Source organism: Curcuma longa, chromosome 3 (genome assembly GCF_044706935.1).
Source record: "Curcuma longa cultivar G26 ecotype Majalengka, Jawa Barat chromosome 3, ITB_CL_G26_1.1, whole genome shotgun sequence".
NCBI lineage: Eukaryota > Viridiplantae > Streptophyta > Magnoliopsida > Zingiberales > Zingiberaceae > Curcuma > Curcuma longa.
Genome location: NC_133863.1, coordinates 15,256,048 through 15,276,447, shown reverse-complemented (window position 1 = coordinate 15,276,447; position 20,400 = coordinate 15,256,048). Strand labels below are relative to the sequence as shown.

The following is a 20,400-nucleotide window of genomic DNA, read 5'->3' as shown; positions in this document are numbered from 1 at the left end:
CTACTCTTCTGCTCTAATTTTCCACTCCAAAGGCCGGCATTGCCTCAATGAATGCTACTCTGATGAATCAAGAAGAAGAAATGCCCACCAACCTTCAGAAGGATGGCCATTTCCAACGGTCTCTAACTGAAACTTTCTACCTATCTTGGTGCATTGGCTGCATGACATCCTTCCCATATATTTCTCAGTTTTTTTTTTCATATTTTTTTAGTTTTAGTTTTTATTTTTTTATTTCTATTTTCCGTTAATTGGGCTTTTAGTGATGTGGGTGGGTGGTGATGTCTCTTATGAGAGCCCAACAAGCCCAACAAGCAATAAATGGACACTGGAAGGGAAAACCCAATTCGGCCATTTGCTACATAACCACCGACCTCCGCCGGTTTCAAGAGTTCATGAGCGGTCGGCGTCGGCGACGGCGTGGGGGAGAATAAGATGGTTTCGGGGTCAGGGATCTGCTCTTGGAGGGTGGTGGTGGACGCGCGCCACCACATGCTGGGGCGTCTGGCGTCGATCCTCGCGAAGGAGCTTCTCAACGGGCAGCGTGTCGTCGTGGTCCGCTGCGAGGAGATCTGCCTCTCCGGTGGCCTCGTCCGCCAGAAGATGGTATGTGATTTTAGCAAGAAAAAATGTATTTAGGCATGTCGAAGCTTGGCCCAAGTCCAAAACATGTCGATAAGAAGTTTAGGCAATCTCATGTCAACAGATCAAACCGCTAAAATACAACAAAACAATGTTGAGAGGAAGAAAACAGATACATGTGCTCCAGAATTATGATACATATCACCCAGAAAATTGTATCATAAGTTGCTCAGAAGGAAAAAGGGTTACAACTTGTTGTCCGTCACAAAGAACATATTCATGATGATGTATGACTCGCTTCTGCTTCTGCATTACCATCTCCTTCGTCGTCACGAGCACCTTGCTCCTTGTTTGCGGAGTTCAAATTGCCTTCATCTATCACTTTTCCCTCCGTTTCACCAATAATTTCATGAACAAATGAACTGAGACTCTCTTGGTTACCTTGTTCATTTGCCAAGCTTGCAAGTCCATTTTGCTTCAGATACATCTCCAGAGGGCGTTGTGCATTCTGGAGAAGACTAGTCATGCTAAGTTGGGGACTTGTCGTCTGCAAATCGTCATTACGCCCAGGGTCACTATTCAAGTCTATACCCTCCTTGCTCGAATCAAAATTTTCAATGACAGTCCTGCTACCCACATGGCTAAATTCATTCTCCTGGTGGAGATCAGGATGCTGAGAGCCCTTTGAAGAGCTGCTAGTTCCTTCAGCTTCTTCCTTGTTGCCCCCCAATGCAACCTTCTTATGGGCCTCAGCTTCCTCGCGCTCGGATTGACGTTTCTTCTTCCGCATCATGAGAGTATTAAAGCGACGCTTCACTGTCACACAGACATTACATGTGCATGCAGGGTCATGCTTTGGACCTTTGCCACTGGGAGGCTGGATGCAGACAATGCACGTACAACCTGGACGGTGCCGTGGATGTTTAGTAGTAGTAGAATGTGTAGTCATGCTTTGATTCCCTACGTCGCCAACTGCTGCTGCAGCAGCAGCGAAGGCATCAAGGCTAGACGCGGCTAGCTCTGATGAAGTATGCTTCCAACTTGCATTGGTACTCTGCTGTTGGAAATCTGTATGTATATGATAAAAGTATAAGAGAACAAATTAGAAGGCATAGTACACTAAAGAATGAAATGCATAAACATTCGATAGAGGCATCTATATATGTTGGTTTCCTAAGCGTCTCATTATCTCTGTACATGCAACTTCAAAGAGAAATTTTAAATGCCGGTATTTAGGAACTGGTATTGTATGTAGGGCGCACCAGAACAAAGTGGAATTAGCAAATATAACCATAATCTAGAAAGAACACGCAGAATTGTAAAGCACAAAACATGATATTGTATAACCATAACCAGCCAAGGTAGAAATGTATATCGTAAGCGTTCTACCTTGAAACACATGCATCAGAGATGCAAACTATACTCTCTGAGTATACAAAATTCAAACTTCTTTTGTCATAATATAGTACATGAACATCCAAAAGTATATAAAGTTGGTTGCTTCATCAAACTTATTTGATATAGGTAGATGAACAGTTCATTGAGATACACAAAATCTATTTTAATGTTCATTGTTAGCAAATCAACAGTTCTCTTTCTCCTCTCTCCCCTTATCTCACCCCAATCTCTCCTCTCATTTCTCATTTTCTCCTCTCTGCCTCCTCCCTCTTTTCTCTTCCTCACTCTTTCTGAACTGTAGGAGTAGAAAGCATTAGGAGTTTGCGCAGGCTTTCAAGATCAAATATTGGTGAGAGCTAGAGTGAGAGGGAAAGAGAAGAGGAAAAGAAGGCAGAAAGTAAGAGAGAATGAAATAACTAAATAATAAGAAGTTTTGATTAAATAATTGCTGATGGGGGCATTCCAGGACAAATTGATATATAAATGAGGGATTGTCATGTATGACATTGGACAATAAAAATTTGTGTCATGTACCGAATTGAAAGAGGGCTATAATTGATATATAAATTGGTACTTAACAAACAGATAAACTGCAGAAACATCCATGACAAGTATCAATTGAAAGTTGGTAGTTCAATGAAACAAAAAGTAAACAGCTAGTAACAATTCATTCAGCAACATCATAACATTATTTTATAGTATATTGTATTTTTCTAAAACAATATGCAAACCTTCATACTGCCTGAGAAGAAGCTGCATTTCTTTCTGACTCAGTTCATCAGGTGCAGAGCATGATGACCTGCAAGAGTGTCCTCAGGTAGGAGTCACTAAGTGATAGCGAAATAATGTCAATACCAAGGGACACAACAAAAGTACCAACGAGCATGTATAACATGTTTGAAGCTGCAGATTACAAGAACAAAACTAAACTAACACAAATTTGCCAAGTTGAGAGAGCTAACACATCGACCATTTTAAGCACAACATTATCATGAAATGCTCAATTCCCACTTAATTGTAGTTCCCGTATCATGCAGACATTCCGATATATGATGCCATTGACAAATTGGAGAAGGAAGAGAATGAAGAGAAAAAAATGCAAAAGATAAGAAACTAAACTTTTTGTTCCATCTAAAATAGTACAATTTTGTTGTTATCTTGTGTGAACACAAAATACAGATATATATTTCTCAATTTATCTTGATGTGTGTTGTAGCATGTCAAGAGGTGGCATGATACGATATTCATTGACACGACTGATATAATGACACAAAACACTATGTACACCAGTAGTATCAAGTTTTAGTAATTTATCAGAATGACACATTTTGATCAATGTCGTCTGACATGGTATGAGATGTCAAACCATATGTAATCCACTAATCTGTTTATAAGCCCCCTTATTAACCCACAACTTTTTATGTTGAAGTAAATTAGGATATTATAGTCACCCCTATTAAGGCTTACTATACTTAGATAATTCTTTCCAAACATCTCACGTCTATAATAAGACGCACTCTAATACCAAATTATCATAACCCTCCCAAATGAGAGAATTGACTAACTCTATAATCTCCTACATTAGCCCATAACTACGTCAGAGAAAACTAGGATGTTAGTTATAATAAACATATTCAAATCCTCCATCCAAACCTTTAACTAAGTCTTCTACTTTGAGGATGCTACGATGGATGGCCTAGGGCTACAGTTGAGTAGGATTTTTCAAGTCTAGGAAAAGCAACTTGGTATGTGGATACAGTGTGGTGGACATCGAAGTGGATACAGTGTAGAGGCTCTTAAAATGAGCATGAGAGATTGGCAGGGGATACATTGGGTTGTTTCGAACCACTAAAATAGGAGATTATTTACTTAAGTTTAGTTTTAAGCACTTGTTGCCAAAGCTAGTGTTTTCATTCATCAAGATAAGGACAATCACATGAAATAATCTAGAGAATGACGATAAAATATTTTATGTTGTTGACAACTACCTCATCAAGTCTTGTGTAGAAAAAACAAATATGAATCCAAGTCCAAATAAGATAGTGCATAATAAAAACAATTCCAGTTGAAGAACTGCCTGTTACCTGTTAGGGTCCCACACATTGTCAACACAACTCCATTGCGCGTGAAGAAGAATATCTACAGGTATACGGCGCCATTTGAAGCAATCATCACATTGAACCCATTGATCTTGTTCTCTAAATGACATTTTGAAGAAAAAAATATGCATAAAAATCCATTTGCTCTAATGCTCTGAGTTGAAGGAATGTTGAAATACAATAACAGAATAGTTTATATTTCAATGTGTTAAGAGCTTTCTTTAACATCGTAAGAATAATCAACTTATCTCATTTGTTTTATGATCTAACATCATAAGTTGTTGTAGGTGAAAAAGGTTTTGATGGCTACAAGGCTTACACTAGAATCATAGCAGCCATTGACAAGATAACCAGGTAAATATGATCATTAAATAAAATATGCATGTAAGTGTTGAAAGGATATTTGACAATTATCCACTAATGACACATGCAGATGCATGCAAAAAGATCTTGTGTTTCAAAGTATTGTCAGTTGGTTATAGTTTTTGGGCCTTTTTGAACTAAGTTTACTAGTTTTTTATCTAACAGATGTTAGTACCAACTAGAGGATTATAGTCTCTCTTTCACGACATAACAAGCTTACCCTGAAGATCGAGCTGTAAAAATGCTTTTCTTGCCAAAAATTGGAGGTTCCTACAGCCAAGCAGGAAAAGGGTTAGTGGTAGGAAAATTTTCATTACATAAAAGCAATGTCGTAGAAGCAATATAAGCTTGTACAACTAGGATGGAAAACTATGCCAAAATAAGTAACAATTTCATTACAAACAAGATCTAAAGAATTCTCGAGGCCAATTCAGATATTTGCTTTTGTCCACGAAAGACCAGTACAATACCAAATAGATATAGATGTCAGCATCCTTGTCAATATTGCATGTTATACCTTGCACTAAGTTTGGTGGATTCTTGGTTGGTTTTTATAGATTCATATCATTTAGGCTTCTTCCATAATTTTCCAAAGGATTTCTGTGGGATCTATTTTCTCAAAAAATAAAAAAATCATACAAGCATGTTTGGACCCAATCCAACTCAGCTTATGCAGATTGAGAAGGAAAAGTTTTGATAGTCATTAATGTCAACTGTTGTGGAGACACTGAAAAGAAATTGCAACAGCTAATTAAACTACTGGCAACATAATTTCTGGCGCTAGTTACAGACTATATTTGTAACTTACTAAGGTAAAATAACTCATAATTTTGGGAGAGCAACCACCAGCAAATCACAATTGAATATAACATATAATTTTGGGGGAGCAACCACCAGCAGCAAGTCACAATTGAATATAACCACCAGCAAATCAGTATAATTTTAACAAGCAAAAGAAATAACATATAAAAACTGAAGTGACTTGCAGAACAGAAATCTAGAGAAACAATGTTAAGTATGAGTAGTATCTGTGAAAAATACAGATAACCAAGTTGGCAAACAAGAAGGGCAAAAATAGAGCAGCCTTTTTTTTTGAATTGTCAAGGAGCGCCTTTTTTCCTAAAAGAGTAAAAAAAAACACTGACCCGAAGTGTTCTGCCATAAATTCCCTAAAATCTACCAGAATCCATCAACCACTTACCCAAAAAGAGACTAGACAGAAGGATCAGTCACTCTAATGTCATGCCTAAATGAGTTATAATTTTTTTAAAAAAAATTATAGAAATTCATGAAATTTTTAGAACAAGTAATAAAAAAAAAAAAAAGGGCAGCCCGGTGCACGAAGCTCCCGCCATGCAAGGTCCGGGGAAAGGATCCATTGTACGCAGCCTTACCTTGTCTTTGGCAAGAGGCTGTTTCCAGGATTTGAACCCGTGACCTCTAGGTCACATGGCAGCAACCTTACCGTTGCGCCAAGGCTCCCCTTCTAGAACAAGTAATAAAGAGAAAAAATAAAAAATAAAAAAATATATATGTTTTTTAGAACAAAATTTTTAAAAATTTTTAGAACAAAATTTTAAAGACTTTACATGAGTTATAAATTGAAAAAAAATAAAAAATATATATGTTTAGAAAAGGTAAATTTAAAAAGATATCACAAAATGTAAGTTTTTTTAAAAATAATACAGATCAAAGTGAAACAAAGTCCGTAATTTAGAAGCAAATTAAATTTTTTCAAAAAAAAAAAGAAGTGATGTAAATAAATAGAAGGTGATAATTTTGTTCATGTGGTTTTAACCAAAATGTAGGCCATGTAGCAGTTTCGGTCAAACTACTATGCAACGACATGGTAATTTTGGTTATTTTTAATTCATTTGGTTACTTTAAAAGCACTGGTAGACTCCAACATCTCCTGAAGTGCATCTATCTATTCAGACTTCAATGGCCATCAACATACTTAGGTGCGCATGTTAGACTGTAGAGCACGCATTTGATGGGTTTAAGGGCATTTTGATAGATCACTTCTGGTGGGGTGCCCTTTTGATCTTTTGGGAAAAAAGGGAGTCCCTTTATTTTTTTTCTGTTTTTAAATGCTCCTTTAACTTTTACCCAAACAAGAGAACAAACAGGACTAAATAATCTGTAACTAGCTAATATTATTACATTGTCACTTGAACTCGAAAGTGTACAGGAAACATGGAAGACACTATTCATCAAACATGAATACAAATAAGATTATTTGTACTCAAGAACAAAATTCTATCAGAATTCGAGCATGTTGCATGTCTAGTCCCAATGGAACTTGGTCAACCCAGATCAAGATGAGCTAACTTTTACAATCAACCATGCCAATAATTCTAGAGAAAATGGAAACAGCATATGAAGAACTACTGGCAACATAATTTCTGACATCAGTTGTGGGTTGTGTGTAATCTAGTAAAGGTAAAATTACTCATGATTTTTGGAAAGTGGCAACCACTTGGAAATTCTCGATTGAATATGGCCATAATCAGTAAATTTTGACAAGCAACAAAAGAAATGATATATAAAAACCAAGGATTCATACAGACATCAAAGAAGTGGCATCCAAGTTCAGCACATATATATAGCTACGTGTGAAAGATATATGCATATAAAAAAATTGCTACTCCAAAATATTTAGTGGGGAGTGGAAATATAAAAAAGCAATGATATATATGAGTTGTGTCCATGAAAAATAAAGATACTCAACCAAGTATGCAAAAAAAAAAAAAAAACAGAACTATCTGGACCTAGCAATCATTACATTGTCAACTTGAATCAGAAGTTACAGAAAACATGGGGGCATCTATTTGTGAAGATAACATTCCGAAATGACCATGCAACAATATTAACCAAGCATTTTGACAAATTGGACTTACTTCATATTCTTCAACTTCATGGTCCTCAATTGTGACAATGGTAGGTTTAGCACTTGGAGGTGGGCGAAGCAATTCTTGAGCCTCTTCCCAAGTCATCTTGAGCTCCAGTGCATCTTCAGTATCCATGAGCAACCTCTTAGATTTGGAACCAATGTTTCTGCTACTACTTTGCAAAGGCTGCCAGACCAATCCTTCAAATGGCCTTCCTCCCTTGTGCCAACTAGCTTCAAAATCGGATTGATTCAGATGTTCTGGTTGAGATGCTAAATATGGATCTACAACTCCCTTCATTGTTGGAAGAAGTCCAGAATAGCCATTTGCTATGGACATGTTCTCATCAATTCCAGAGAACAGTGTCTCATTGCCAAAAGTATCATTAGTAATTGCAGAAATCTGACAGTCCTGCTCCAATTAAGGAATAAATCTCGTCAAACTTGAAAAATATTCAATATAGAGCATGTTTATTAACTCTCTAAAGTCCAAGCAAATGAGTACAAGAGAAAACCCGAAACACATAATAGGAGCAATATATGCAAGTTTCTTACCTGTAGTGGAATAGTGTTTGTTGCCTTCCGATAACCCATCACAAGTTTTCCTTGAGGATCTATTCGGCTAAAAGTCACTGCAATACGATATGGAACATGAGACAAATTAATTTGTTGAAATAGCGTTGATTGTCAGATACATTTTCATAACTTAGTGTATGTGCCAGCAAAATTCTAAATTTTGGGTCAACTAAAATGGCTACAAATATCTTGAAAAGAACACCTTTAATGTAGGAGAAATTCCCCCAAAATAATCTCCAAACGTTGTAAGTTTAATCAATTTTCTGTCCTAATATCTGTCAATGTCACTTGCACCCAATTTGTTATCTATACGTCATATATCACATTCTATTTTCACAGTGTTATTTCTTATTTTAGAAAAAGTTAAATTTTGAAGGCCATCTCATGCTTGTTTTTATAAAATGCATGCTTCTTTTTGAGTGTTACCCCATAAGATTTCCTTCAACACCAACACATATTAACAAATAAGCAACAAGACACAAATAAATGTATAAAGAAACAATTTCAGAAATTTTGAAGGGTTGATTCCCATACTTGAACCTTTTTTTTTATTTTTTCTGGATAATCTTTTCCATAGTAACCAAACAATCGGAATGGAATCCGAGTTACCAATAAGCGTGATGCAATCTTGCAATAGAATTTTACACTCAGAATAACAATGCTTAATTAAACATCTCTAGTAATTATTACATACTCATAATTGCAACACATCAAATTCTTTAAATTTAATATAAAATTATGTATCAAAATAGAAAATTGATTCTTTTACTAGTATATCATTTTATATCATGTCAGTCAATGTTTAAAGACTCATCCTGAGACAGGATTTTGGTCCATGGCTGAAATGAAACTATTTCGTATTACATCTACCCATGCTTACAAAAGCATCAATTGCTCAAAAGAGGACGAAGTAGGAGGGACTGAGAATGCATACTTGGAGGAGGCATCATCAGAGTTAGAGAAATGTGAGTCACGACACACTCACACACACCTCAGCATCTCCCTTGCAAGCCAACATTGGAGGAAGAAGCATCGGAGAAGGAAGGGTAAATTAGTATTTCAATATAGAGGAGGGCACTTGCTAGGAGATTTGGAAGAAGATGCTCATGATGTGCTTCGAAGGACATTTGTGATGCAACCAAAACTCTTCTGAAATGCGAACAATTTAGAGCTTCGTTTGCTCATGTACTGACTCTTTAGGGGCTTCTCATGTGTTGGTTGATGAGGAAAATGGAGTGTTTAGTGGTGTCAACCGACATAGCTAGCTCAGTATTCAAAACCATGATGTTAGTGCTAAACATACATAATATCTTAAAAGGATAATTTATATTAACAACGCCACCAAATTTTATTAATCTCTCAACATCATGTATGCATATATCATTTTAATAGATCCTTTTAAAATATCTCATTAGATTTTATTTATATTTAATTTATATGTACATTGAGATTCAATTCATGAGATGCTTTTCTTATGGTTTGTGTAATTTGTTGTTTAGGTTATAAAATAACCGTGTGTATGATATATATATTTTTTAATAAGAATGTTATGAAAATTGAATCGACAATTCCTGCTAATTTGTTTGTTATACTAAATAAGCCAGCAATGCAATATCGTTGGTAATTTCTTAGCAGGATTATTTCATGTACCTAATCTTGAATATATCTACATAGTAATTCAAAATTTGAAATTACCATGAACTAGATCACCTCAGGTATTAGGGCCTGTTTTACTTGACAATGCCTCCTAACAGAAAGAGTATCATCTCGAAGGTCCTCAAATAAATATCATTGTCAAAATTAACTTGAAAACCATTTTATGATTAACTATACCCTTTAGACAGAATAATATCTTGAAGTGTGTGCGAGAAATAACCTGTATCACCAGCTTGCAGCTGAAGAGATTGAATGCAAGGAGTAACGCCCTCTAAAACATACATTCTGCTATTGTTATTTGGCCAAAATCTGAACTGAAAATTCCATTCTTTGCCCTTTGTATCTTGTATCGTCAATGGAACACCTTCTGGTTGAGAAATGGGAGGAAAATATGCCTAGAAAGAAAGAACAAGGAAGCAAATGTCAAAAAGGAAACAAATGAAAACAATATGAGTAAGTAAATATCTAGATAAACTAAGCTAATTGTATCTAGATAAGCATGTGCAAATGTAGAATGCAGAGCATTTCACATCTTATATAGGAAAATCTGTCAAAAGTAAATATATATTAATGCAAATCAAGCAAATCTGAATATTACCTCTGCACAAGCTTTTGGAAGAACTAAGCGCCCAATACGACCTGCATCACTAGCACTTAAAACCTTCTCAAATAGCGGCACTATTGTGGAATTTGAACTTTCACAGATAGAAGATTAAGGAAAAAGAGAGATATATTTGATACACAAGAAATGTGTATTTAAGACAATAACTCGTGAAAGAACATATAAAACTATCATGTACATAAGGATACTCTCCAGATATTTGTTGTAGTTCTTGGTCCGTGATTCTTGGCCAATAACGTGGAAGTAATTGGTTACGGCCCTCAGCAGGTGGCCTTGCAACTCGCATATATGGAAGTGAGTTCTTAGATAAATCTGAAAATGGTTGGTTACCCATCCTAGGACACTTCATAACAAGGGAACGAGACCTTTGCATTTGCTGAAAAGTAGCAAGTGCCCTTCTTTCATCCTTTTCTTCAGATATTGAACATGTCACGGGGAGGGAAAGAAATGGCCTTTCTGCAACTTTACAAACTTCTTTGTTGCTAACTTGGATTGCATTTCCCAAGCTTATGTTAATACATCCTTGGGATAATGATTCACATACAGACTTATCCATCATTAAAGCTTTCTCATCCATTGGAGAGATCTGGGAGGCCAATGGACCTTGGTATCTGTTTGACAAACTTGCAATCACTACATCAGGTGAATGTTGCTCCGCTTTGATTTGCACAAATGATCTGATTCTACATTCATTATGTTCTTGATCCAGTTTATTCAGGGATTTTCCCTTTGATAAAGTCCCACCGTCAATTTTACAATGAGCAGTATTAGCTGACATTTCACAGGCATGAGTTGTTATTGCTGAATCAGTATCTTCCTTCAAAGTCCTATCTGGAAGAGCTAGTACTCTTTGATGGTTTTGAGACACAAAGTTTTGAACTATTCCACTGGACATCTGACAGAAAAATATTCACAATACTCCATAAAATGCTTTCTAAATGAAATAAAATAAAAAATAAAAAATAAAAAAAGAAATCTTATCCTAAATGTGTTGGCATAGAAAAATCATTGTTGAATTTCCATTGAAAGTTTGACTCATGAACAGTAAAGATTCAGATTAAAGTACACAATATGTTAAGAAGGAATTATACATCATTCGTAACATTATTGATATCCTATGATTATGTAAAATAACATACTATTTTATTTAATAGCATAATATATAATGGTGTGAAGGCTTGTTGTTGTTGTTGAATATATAAAGGTGTAAGTTAATGTTGATTCATACCAAAAATAATAATAACGCAAAATTATTGTAATTGAAATAAAATAAACCATAGAAAAATCACATCCTAAATGCTTTGGCATAGAAAAATAATTGTTGAATTCTCCCTAGTCTCACTGACATCAAGATAGTTGGAGATAAAGAGGTAAGGGCAACCATATTTTGTGCAAAGAGGAATGAAGCATGACTTTGACATTACATTACTTCTCAGCCGCTACAAGTTTTGCCTTTATTGTGATTTTGTATATCTATGTGACTTGTTCTTCCCAATCATTATTAAGTGTCAAATTCACCTTGGCTATCATTTGACACTGTATATTTATGTGACTACTAAGGCAAAGTGAATGGAATCTCAAAGTCAACAATAAGATACAAGAAGTGGTATTAGAAGTCAAAGTCTTCTTCATTTCTCCTTTTCATGTAGGAGAGCTTCTATTTTTACTTAGGTTAATGCCATCAAGAATTTGAGTCATAGCAAAGGAGAAGTTGCAAATAATTTTCTTATGTCAAAGGCATTCAAAGATGAAATTTCACATTGGAAATTTCATTTCAATTCTTAATAGAATGAAATCATAATAGTTTGTACATTCTCACCAGTGTTATATACGTTCGATATATTTTGTTATGAATCACCATCAAGTACATTATCTATAATATTATTATCTATTAAATGGAATATTATATTATTTTCCATGTTATAGGATATCGAAACTATTGTAAAAAAAGTAGGATTCTTTCTTGACATATTTTCTAATTTTATATGAAACCTATGATTCATGATTCAATGTTGATTCACGATTCAAAAATTTGTCAAAATTATTCATAATACAAAACTTGGTTTCTTTATGAGATATGAATATGAAAGTGTAGCATAAATCTAAGATCTGAGAATACAACACAAAGCTTCAATAATAGTTATAGTAAATTATGTGATTCAGTGAAAGATATAATCTTACAAGAGGAACTTCTGAGTTCTTTATGCAGCTAATACACTGAACTCCTCCAGTATCGAGTAGATCAAAGAAAGATTTTGAAGCAATGCATCCACAATGTAAGTTCTGCAAATAACATTTATAACAACGTTCAGAATGCAGAAACATTTGACAACCAGAAAATTTGGAAATGTATGTCCAATCTTTTGAGTGCATAATACCTTACCACAGGAACAACATTCCCTCCACCCAGACTCTTTCTGGTGAAAAATGTCACAGAAAGCTAACTGCTCATATGCCATCCTGATTATGGAAGAATGCACAACAGATGAATAATAAGAATCTTATGCTAATAAGGACCTTGGTCAGGAAGTAATAGCAGTGTAGAGATTGCATTAAGCATCGCAATGTAAGTAAAGGCTATCATCTCCATGATATGTTCATCAATATATAACATAAACAACCATATAAAAAAAATTAACAAGCCGTAAATTAATTTTCTTAAGTTGAAACTTGAAGCACAAGCATATGGAAGTTATTCTTGAATCCTGTCAGTTACTTGACACTTTTGTATAAATACCTTCTCTTTTAAAAAAAATAACAAATAGACACACAAAGCACTGATATGGTGCTATAGCATAGCAAACCTTCTCATGTTGCATTCTTGTGCTGAAATAAATATAGATTCTACAAAGAGACAGAAAAGACAATATTTTTATGTAAAGGATAAGATGCATATATCTGACCCCAAGTTACTTGCGATTTAAAGCTTGTTGTTATGACATAACCAAAAAGATCCCCACAAAGATTCAATTAGCTTAGTATATTTATGAATTTATGATTGCCACTATAACATTGTTTCTCAACATGACAAAAAAAAACACTCAAGCCTTGCTGTTTTATTTTTAAGTTCATGAATTTACAAAAAATTCAATACCTCAGTTGACAGATTATTGAACAATTCTAACCTTACATGGTTTAAATGCCAATACATGTCTACATATTGTGATACAGGACTTGAAACAGGGTAATTGATAGTTACTCTAGTCAGCTTTACAAATAAGCTGATACACTATCCCATAAAGCAAAACGTCATAGTTTTTGACTCTTCATAGACAAATAGGAAACAAGCATGCGCACTAAAGATTGACAAGAAAGGCTTATCACTGAAATATCCTTGACAATCTTGGTGGACTTACAATGGACAAAAAGTTAAAAGAAAAGCCTAGGTGATCCATTCACATATATCAATCAAAGTAAAACGGCCAGTCATGCCAATATTAAGCTCCAAACATGCAAGTCTCATATGAAATTATCGATAGCAAATTTTCACAAATAAAAGTAATCAACAATAGTCTAGCAATAAGCAATTTAACACCAAGAGAACATCATTAAAACGGAGTAACAGGAATTAAAAAGGAAAATAATCAAAAATCTAATCACGCACATGGCAATCCAAATGCATCCAGAAATGACAAATGGAAAGTATCAATCTTGATTTCAAATGCTCAGTAAACACAATATGAAACTACCTCCAATGTTCATTCTACAAGCTGAATTTATCCAACTCAGAAACTAAACCCTAACAACAACTGAAAATGGAAAATATACCAAAAAATATCAGGGAAAAAATGCTGAGTATACCCGCACTTGACGCATAGAGAAGCAAATCCCCCTGATCTCAGCCCCCATCCCCTCCTCCACTCTCCCCCAGGCTCCGTCGCCCCACAAGCAGCATTCATGCACCTCCCTGTCTCCATCTCCAACTCGTCCAAATCACCCTCAAATTAAAGGGCAGTTACCAATTCTCCTAACTAAAATCAGACACAAATAAATTAGATAAACAATCAGACTACAAAAAGAAGCTAATAGAACAGTCTCAATGCTTAAAAGTTAAGATACACTAACAAGATTCCTCCTTTCGCTTCTCTTACCGATCACTGCCCCTGGTCTTCACGGAAACCCCATCTTCCCGTCGGTCAGAGCTCAGAAAACAGATGGCGGCGAGAAAGGAGTCAACCAAAATCTGTATTCCCACTTTCAAGTCGAGATACAAAGAAAGATCCCCCTTTGCACTTCTATTCCCGATCACCTCCGTTTCCTCCCAACTCGGCTAGGGAGCTCAGCTATCCTACTGTGGCGGGGGCGGCGATGCTAGTAAGTGCCGAAGAGAAGATAGAGAAAGGAGGAGGAGGGACAGAGAGCGAGAAAGCTCTGCATGGACCAGCGAGCAGCAGCTAGCGACTATGATTGCCTTCTCCGCGAGGGGAAAAAGACCTCCACCTTTGTGCACCCACGCCACGCGAACGGAATCACTCTAACGGTCACAATCGCTCTGATGATACGATCTCAACCGTAAGATTCCCGGTGCGCGTGACCGCCACCGAGGGCGGTGACGGCACTCGAGCGGAAGCACGGGAGGTGGAGATCGGATCGGCGCAATGGATTGGGCGTGTTGACGTGGACACCTACGTGGTGGGGTAATGATGCCGAATGTGCACGAAAACGGGAGGGAATTGGCCAGGAGGCGGCGCTGCGGCAGTTAAGGGGGAGTGACTGGTGGCCGTCGGTGGAGGGGATGAGGAGATCTAGGCCATCGATGAGAAAGGGGTCATGGTCTCGGTGACTGGACTTAGACGCCGGTTGAGGCGGTGGTAGTGGTGGTGGTGGTTGGGAGGTTAATTATGGGGCGGGTTGTCATCTCCTGCTTGTGAAAAGGATGCCATGGATTGTACTCCTCGCCAACCAAATCACTGTTTAATTGTTATAGTCCTCTTCCTCTTCCTCTTCAATCTAAAGAGGTCTCATGGTGCCCCCACGGGCGGGAGCAGCTGGTCAGGGCCTAGATGCTTGCAGTTGAAGGTATGCGGTTCGAGGGCTCATGGCGCACATGAGATAACATCAAAATGTGTCATGTTTCCAATTCCCTCGAGCCACTATGCCCTGGCCAGTCCCGCATTCACCGCCACTATGCCCTGGCCAGTCCCGCATTCACCGTGATTTACTCCCCCTCATACTTGTGGGGCCGGGGTGGGGGGCCGCTAGGTTGGCGGTTCCAACCTTTTGCAGTTAAAGAGGTCTCATGGTTGCCCCCACGGGCGGGAGCAGCTGGTCAGGGCCTAGATGCTTGCAGTTGAAGGTATGCGGTTCGAGGGCTCATGGCGCACATGAGATAACATCAAAATGTGTCATGTTTCCAATTCCCTCGAGCCACTATGCCCTGGCCAGTCCCGCATTCACCGCCACTATGCCCTGGCCAGTCCCGCATTCACCGTGATTTACTCCCCCTCATACTTGTGGGGCCGGGGTGGGGGGGCCGCTAGGTTGGCGGTTCCAACCTTTTGCAGTTAAAGAGGTCTCATGGTTGCCCCCACGGGCGGGAGCAGCTGGTCAGGGCCTAGATGCTTGCAGTTGAAGGTATGCGGTTCGAGGCTCATGGCGCACATGAGATAACATCAAAATGTGTCATGTTTCCAATTCCTCGAGCCACTATGCCCTGGCCAGTCCCGCATTCACCGTGATTTACTCCCCCTCATACTTGTGGGGCCGGGGTGGGGGGGCCGCTAGGTTGGCGGTTCCAACCTTTTGCAGTAAAGAGGTCTCATGGTTTCAACCACTATGCCCTGGCCAGTCCCGCATTCACCGTGATTTACCTCCTCACAGATGGTCGGGGGGCCGATCGTGTGGGGCCGCTAGGTTGGCGGATTCCAACCTTTGCAGCATAAAGAGGTCTCATGGTTGCATTTGCGATAACATCAATCTGTGCCATGTTTCCAAATCCCTCGGCCACCATGCCCTGGTCAGTCCCGCATTCACCGTGATTTACCTCTCCACAGATGGTCGGGGAGCCGATCGTGTGGGGCCGCTAGGTTGACGGATTCCAACCTTTTGCAGCATAAAGAGGTCTCATGGTCATGCATCCAAAAGCCTGGTGAGAGCTCTTCCTCTTCCTCTTCCTCTTTGATCTAAAGAGGTCTCATGGCTCTCCCATGCTATGGACGCAACGCATCACTGTCCATGTTTGAATCAGATCTCGACGTTTGCGCCAACTATTTTTGTTAATAGTTAAGTCATGTCGCAGAGCAGCTGGAGAATTGCATGATGGCCATGTTACGCAAAAGTTGACAGGACTTCACCTACACGATTATCAATCTCCAAAGGATCTTCCAGAGTCGCAAGCTTTTAGAAATAATTTTAAAAGAAAAGATGAAAGCAATCGCATTCATAACTGCTTTTCTTTTATGTGCTGGCCATAAGTACACACAAAAATTTCCACTTTGATTCAATACATCTTGTATGTAATGCATTTATCACACACAAACAAACAATGAAAGAGTTCTACGAGAATCGGTTCGGTATAATTTGAACAAGGAGATGATGAAAGACATATAACAAGATATACAGACGAAGAGTGTGAGGATTCATAGGCTGTCTCAGCGTAGATTTGAGTCTTGGCTCATTGAGTTGACGACTATCTTCTTCTCCAGCTCAGTTCTGTTGGCACCAATTATTTTATCCACTTGTTGCCCATCTCTCAAGAAAATGAAAGTCGGAGTTGCACGGATGTCCCATGATGAGCTTAACTCCTAAAAAAAGTGTTATTGTTATGACATATTCAACTAAAGAATGAGCCAAAGATGCTCAAGAATTTTCAGCTGTGCCGATCCATAGGACATAGCATGCAAATCTGTTACAGGAATAATAACGCACCCTGAAGAGAATGGTTGAGCATACAATGCTTAGATATATCGAACAAGCATTGTGGCCATAAAAAAAGGTCAACAGCCTAAAGTATATATTTTCATGTGTCAAGACTTTCTTTATCAGCCTCAAGCAAATGGAAGGATAACAGATAACACACCATTGATATTGGACTGAGTAAGCTATTGACAGAGTAAAAGTACGAGTATAAGAAAAAGCAGCATGAGAAGAGGGACGTAATGAATCAGAAAGAATATCTTACCGATAACTCATCGACATCTATTGTCAAAAACATCAGAGCAGGATACTTCTCCGACAGCTCTGTATAACCTGGTGCCATCACTCTGCATGGGCCACACCATGTAGCACTAAAATTTGCTACGACCTGCAGGAGGAAAGATAGACTAAAGCTAGGCACACAGTGATATACAACAAAATTGAGTTGTTATAATTATTCTTCTCATCTACATGATACTTCACTGATAATTGTCAAACCTCCTAAAGGTTGTAGTAGTATGTAAAGGCACTTAAAACTAAATAAGCACGTATAAACTCTAGTATAGGCCAGAATGACATGTTAATGGTTTCAATACCATCTACTTCAATAATAGAGGCTTCAGTATACTTGAATTTAGTAATAGTTGATTGACATATAAGAAGATGAAATTTTAGTTTAGTTTACATCACTTAAATCCCCCTACTACAAAAGCCCTCCTTTTGTCAATCTAATTATTAGTTAAGTTGACCTCAAGAAGATGGCATGGTGATGGGAGCATGGAACTAATCAAGATAGTAAGGATCTAAAATCATTCAGATTGGCAACTATCTTACCCTAAAGTATTGACAGATGATAGTCGTGGAACCAAAAAGTGTGTTTCAGTCTCAGGAGTGCACAATGGTAACGTGTTTTTGCATTAATGTTATAGTGAGCATGTTGTTTGTGTGATTCTTGTAACAGAAATATCTTCTCGAGTTACTTACTATCTTTCCATCCTTTTTTGATTCAGAAATCTTTTGGTCCCAGTTGTCTTTGCTTGTTATTACATGCACGTTTCCACCACTGAAGTCTATCTCCTCTTGAAGGTCAGCATCTTTTCCTTCCTAAAGAGAAAGAAAAAGGGAGGTTAGCAGAGGCTTTTACCTGATATCCAATGTTTCTTTTAAGACTAATATTAGCAAACATTTTTGTGAATGCCAGAAGCCAAATAACAGATGTTAAGACCAACAACTTTGGAATGCCACTAGAGAAAGTGAGAGAGACAGAGATGAAATACTTATTTAACTTTCTTTTGTCTAATTTTATGACAACATAGCTATATTCTTCTATAGTCAATACATAGAGAATAAAATTTCGTCCTAGCAATGTCATTGCTGAATCGAAGGGTTTATATTTGCAGCATGACTACTCGGAGAACTGTTACCAATTCAGATGCATGTTAGCTAAGTATAGCAAGGCTCTTTACTACTTTCTAATGTTCTAGAACACATGCAAATGCACCAAACATGCATCAATATGCATAAAATTCAAAGGTTTATGAGTAAGGATAAGCAGCAGCCTACTTTACCAGCGTTCGAATTGTGGACAAACAGCAAAAGCATGCAATTCAAGAAGCAAGCACGGAAGCATCTAAAGTTCCTAAAGAGTACAAAGGGATGTGTTCCAACTTCCAATCCATTATTACTAGTTCTCATGACATGTATGGATAATTTCTCACCTTTCCTAAACAATTTCCCATTAGGGTTAGAAACTGTGACTGGATAACCAGAGGACCAGCTTAATCTGCCGAAACAAAACTGAAGAGAATACGTGTTAGTATAAACTTATGTCCATCACATGACAGGAGCAATGAGATGATGACGATATACATCTGACAAAAAAATAAGCATGCCCAAATTATGTGGAAAAGAAAATTTCTCAATAAGAGAATCCGCAATTGAGACATGCTTTATTATTATAAAACTTAAATCAAGTAAAGTTAAAGGTCAGCAAAGTAGAGGAAAAACTCAATCAACGTGATAAAAATTTAAATGACATGGGTACCACTATAAAATGACTTTACATAGGTTGGATAAGATCCATAATCGATCATAAATAGATGGGTCATGAGGTTTCTTCTCATCATCATTGTTGAAGTTGGAAAGAGTACATCAAAATAATGATGTAAGGCACATTGTGGTCATACTTACATCCTATCTGTTAGCTACCTCCTAATTCACATTTACTATGAAACAATCTTATGTTACTTATCACGACCATACTTGTGTATGACATGGTGATCAGATAACTAAGTTTTCTTAGCATATGCATAATATACTGAATAAATAAGCTGGATTTTTTTCAATTCCCACCACAACCTTTCTTTCTAAATTCAACGGATCCTCATACATCTCCTTGCTAAAATTTAAGCATATCACAGAACACAAATGGTATCTCTTCTACCCCAAGCTAGAAACCCTTTAACAAAGTTTAAACTAACATTCAATAAGATCGGTTTGGCTGACGAGAATTTTTCTGAAATTTTCTCTCTATTAAGGGCTTAGCAGAAGCATCACGTATATGATGAAAAGCACCGTCTGCGAGAAATTTCTATAGAGTTTTAACAGATACAGAACGGCACAGAAAGCCTTTAATTGCCTTTTGTTGGAACCCTAGACCGAAACAAGAAAGCAAAATACCTAAGAAAAGCCCTAAATCTACAAGAGCAATCGACTCAATGGCTGATCTGAACAAAAATGACAAACCTGGAAATTTAAATCAGAAAGAGCGTAAGAAAAAGCCACTACTTGCTGCTCCCGCCACTTCACGACGTTTGGCAGATGGAGAGAAAACGTTCGCCGGAGCCGGTGAGAGATGAAGAATCGTTCGTTTAGTTCGGAGAGGAAGAGGAGATTTTGATTCGCCGTATATCACCCGCTTTGCCACCGCGCTTTGAAACATTCTGGACAAAAAAAGAGTTTTTTTTTTTTTTTTTAATTTTTGCAAACCGAAGACATTTCAAAAAAATTATATTAAAAACTCCATTTCAGCTGTCACAGTTAGTTAATGTTGAATATTTGCAAAATATATTTGATATGAAAAAAATAATCTTTTTAATAAAAAAAATTAGCACTTAAAAATGTTTTAGTCATCATGTTCCAAAAAATGATAAATCCCTAAATCCCTGAAGATGGCCAGTCTGATCCTACAGAAGTTTCCCACCGACCACTAGAGTAAATCAGAAAGTATATACGGCGGTCAATCCAGATGCCCAGCATCCTTTGATTGCGTTCTCCATTTGAAAGAAATTTTTTACAAATATGTCGTAGTTGGGGATCGAACCATGGATCCTTGAATCACAATCTGAATGTCCTACTGTTGC

The 20,400-nt window shown here is 37.5% G+C and overlaps 2 protein-coding genes across 4 annotated transcripts; both read right to left on the bottom strand.

Moving 5' to 3' along the window:
* Nucleotides 1-719: 719 nt before the first annotated feature.
* Nucleotides 720-14,551, bottom strand: LOC141825057 (B3 domain-containing protein Os07g0679700-like). 3 transcript variants are annotated; one of them, XM_074712431.1, is made up of 13 exons: nucleotides 14,249-14,551; nucleotides 13,985-14,154; nucleotides 12,562-12,643; nucleotides 12,365-12,466; nucleotides 10,372-11,078; nucleotides 10,160-10,256; nucleotides 9,782-9,956; nucleotides 7,885-7,961; nucleotides 7,340-7,741; nucleotides 4,660-4,709; nucleotides 4,062-4,175; nucleotides 2,709-2,776; nucleotides 720-1,647 (listed from the first exon to the last, which is right to left on the bottom strand). In XM_074712431.1, the coding sequence occupies exons 2-13, from the start codon at nucleotides 14,098-14,100 to the stop codon at nucleotides 857-859; spliced, it is 2,781 nt and encodes a 926-aa protein (XP_074568532.1). In that variant the 5' UTR covers nucleotides 14,101-14,154; nucleotides 14,249-14,551; the 3' UTR covers nucleotides 720-856. The 3 variants fall into 3 exon arrangements, with proteins under 3 accessions (XP_074568532.1, XP_074568531.1, XP_074568533.1); XM_074712430.1 differs by having other exon boundaries at nucleotides 14,275-14,551; XM_074712432.1 differs by having other exon boundaries at nucleotides 13,985-14,150; nucleotides 14,275-14,551.
* A 2,181-nt stretch (nucleotides 14,552-16,732) lies between these two features.
* Nucleotides 16,733-19,843, bottom strand: LOC141825061 (thioredoxin H4-1-like). Its single transcript, XM_074712436.1, has 5 exons — nucleotides 19,784-19,843; nucleotides 18,757-18,835; nucleotides 18,023-18,142; nucleotides 17,304-17,426; nucleotides 16,733-16,926 (listed from the first exon to the last, which is right to left on the bottom strand). The coding sequence occupies exons 2-5, from the start codon at nucleotides 18,775-18,777 to the stop codon at nucleotides 16,774-16,776; spliced, it is 417 nt and encodes a 138-aa protein (XP_074568537.1). The 5' UTR covers nucleotides 18,778-18,835; nucleotides 19,784-19,843; the 3' UTR covers nucleotides 16,733-16,773.
* Nucleotides 19,844-20,400: the final 557 nt, after the last annotated feature.

Excerpts from the sequence above, each read along its gene's own strand:
- LOC141825057 (XM_074712431.1), bottom strand. The coding sequence starts at position 14,100 with ATGGAGACAGGGAGGTGCATGAATGCTGCTTGTGGGGCGACGGAGCCT. Across the intron at positions 10,257-10,371 it reads CTACAACAAATATCTGGAGA|TTCAAATTCCACAATAGTGC; the intron begins GTATCCTTATGT and ends TATCTGTGAAAG. Across the intron at positions 4,710-7,339 it reads ATGAAGTTGAAGAATATGAA|GAACCTCCAATTTTTGGCAA; the intron begins GTAAGTCCAATT and ends GCTTGGCTGTAG.
- LOC141825061 (XM_074712436.1), bottom strand. The coding sequence starts at position 18,777 with ATGGGAAATTGTTTAGGAAAG. Across the intron at positions 18,143-18,756 it reads TGGGAAATTGTTTAGGAAAG|GAAGGAAAAGATGCTGACCT; the intron begins GTGAGAAATTAT and ends CTTTCTCTTTAG. Across the intron at positions 16,927-17,303 it reads TAGATGTCGATGAGTTATCG|GAGTTAAGCTCATCATGGGA; the intron begins GTAAGATATTCT and ends CACTTTTTTTAG.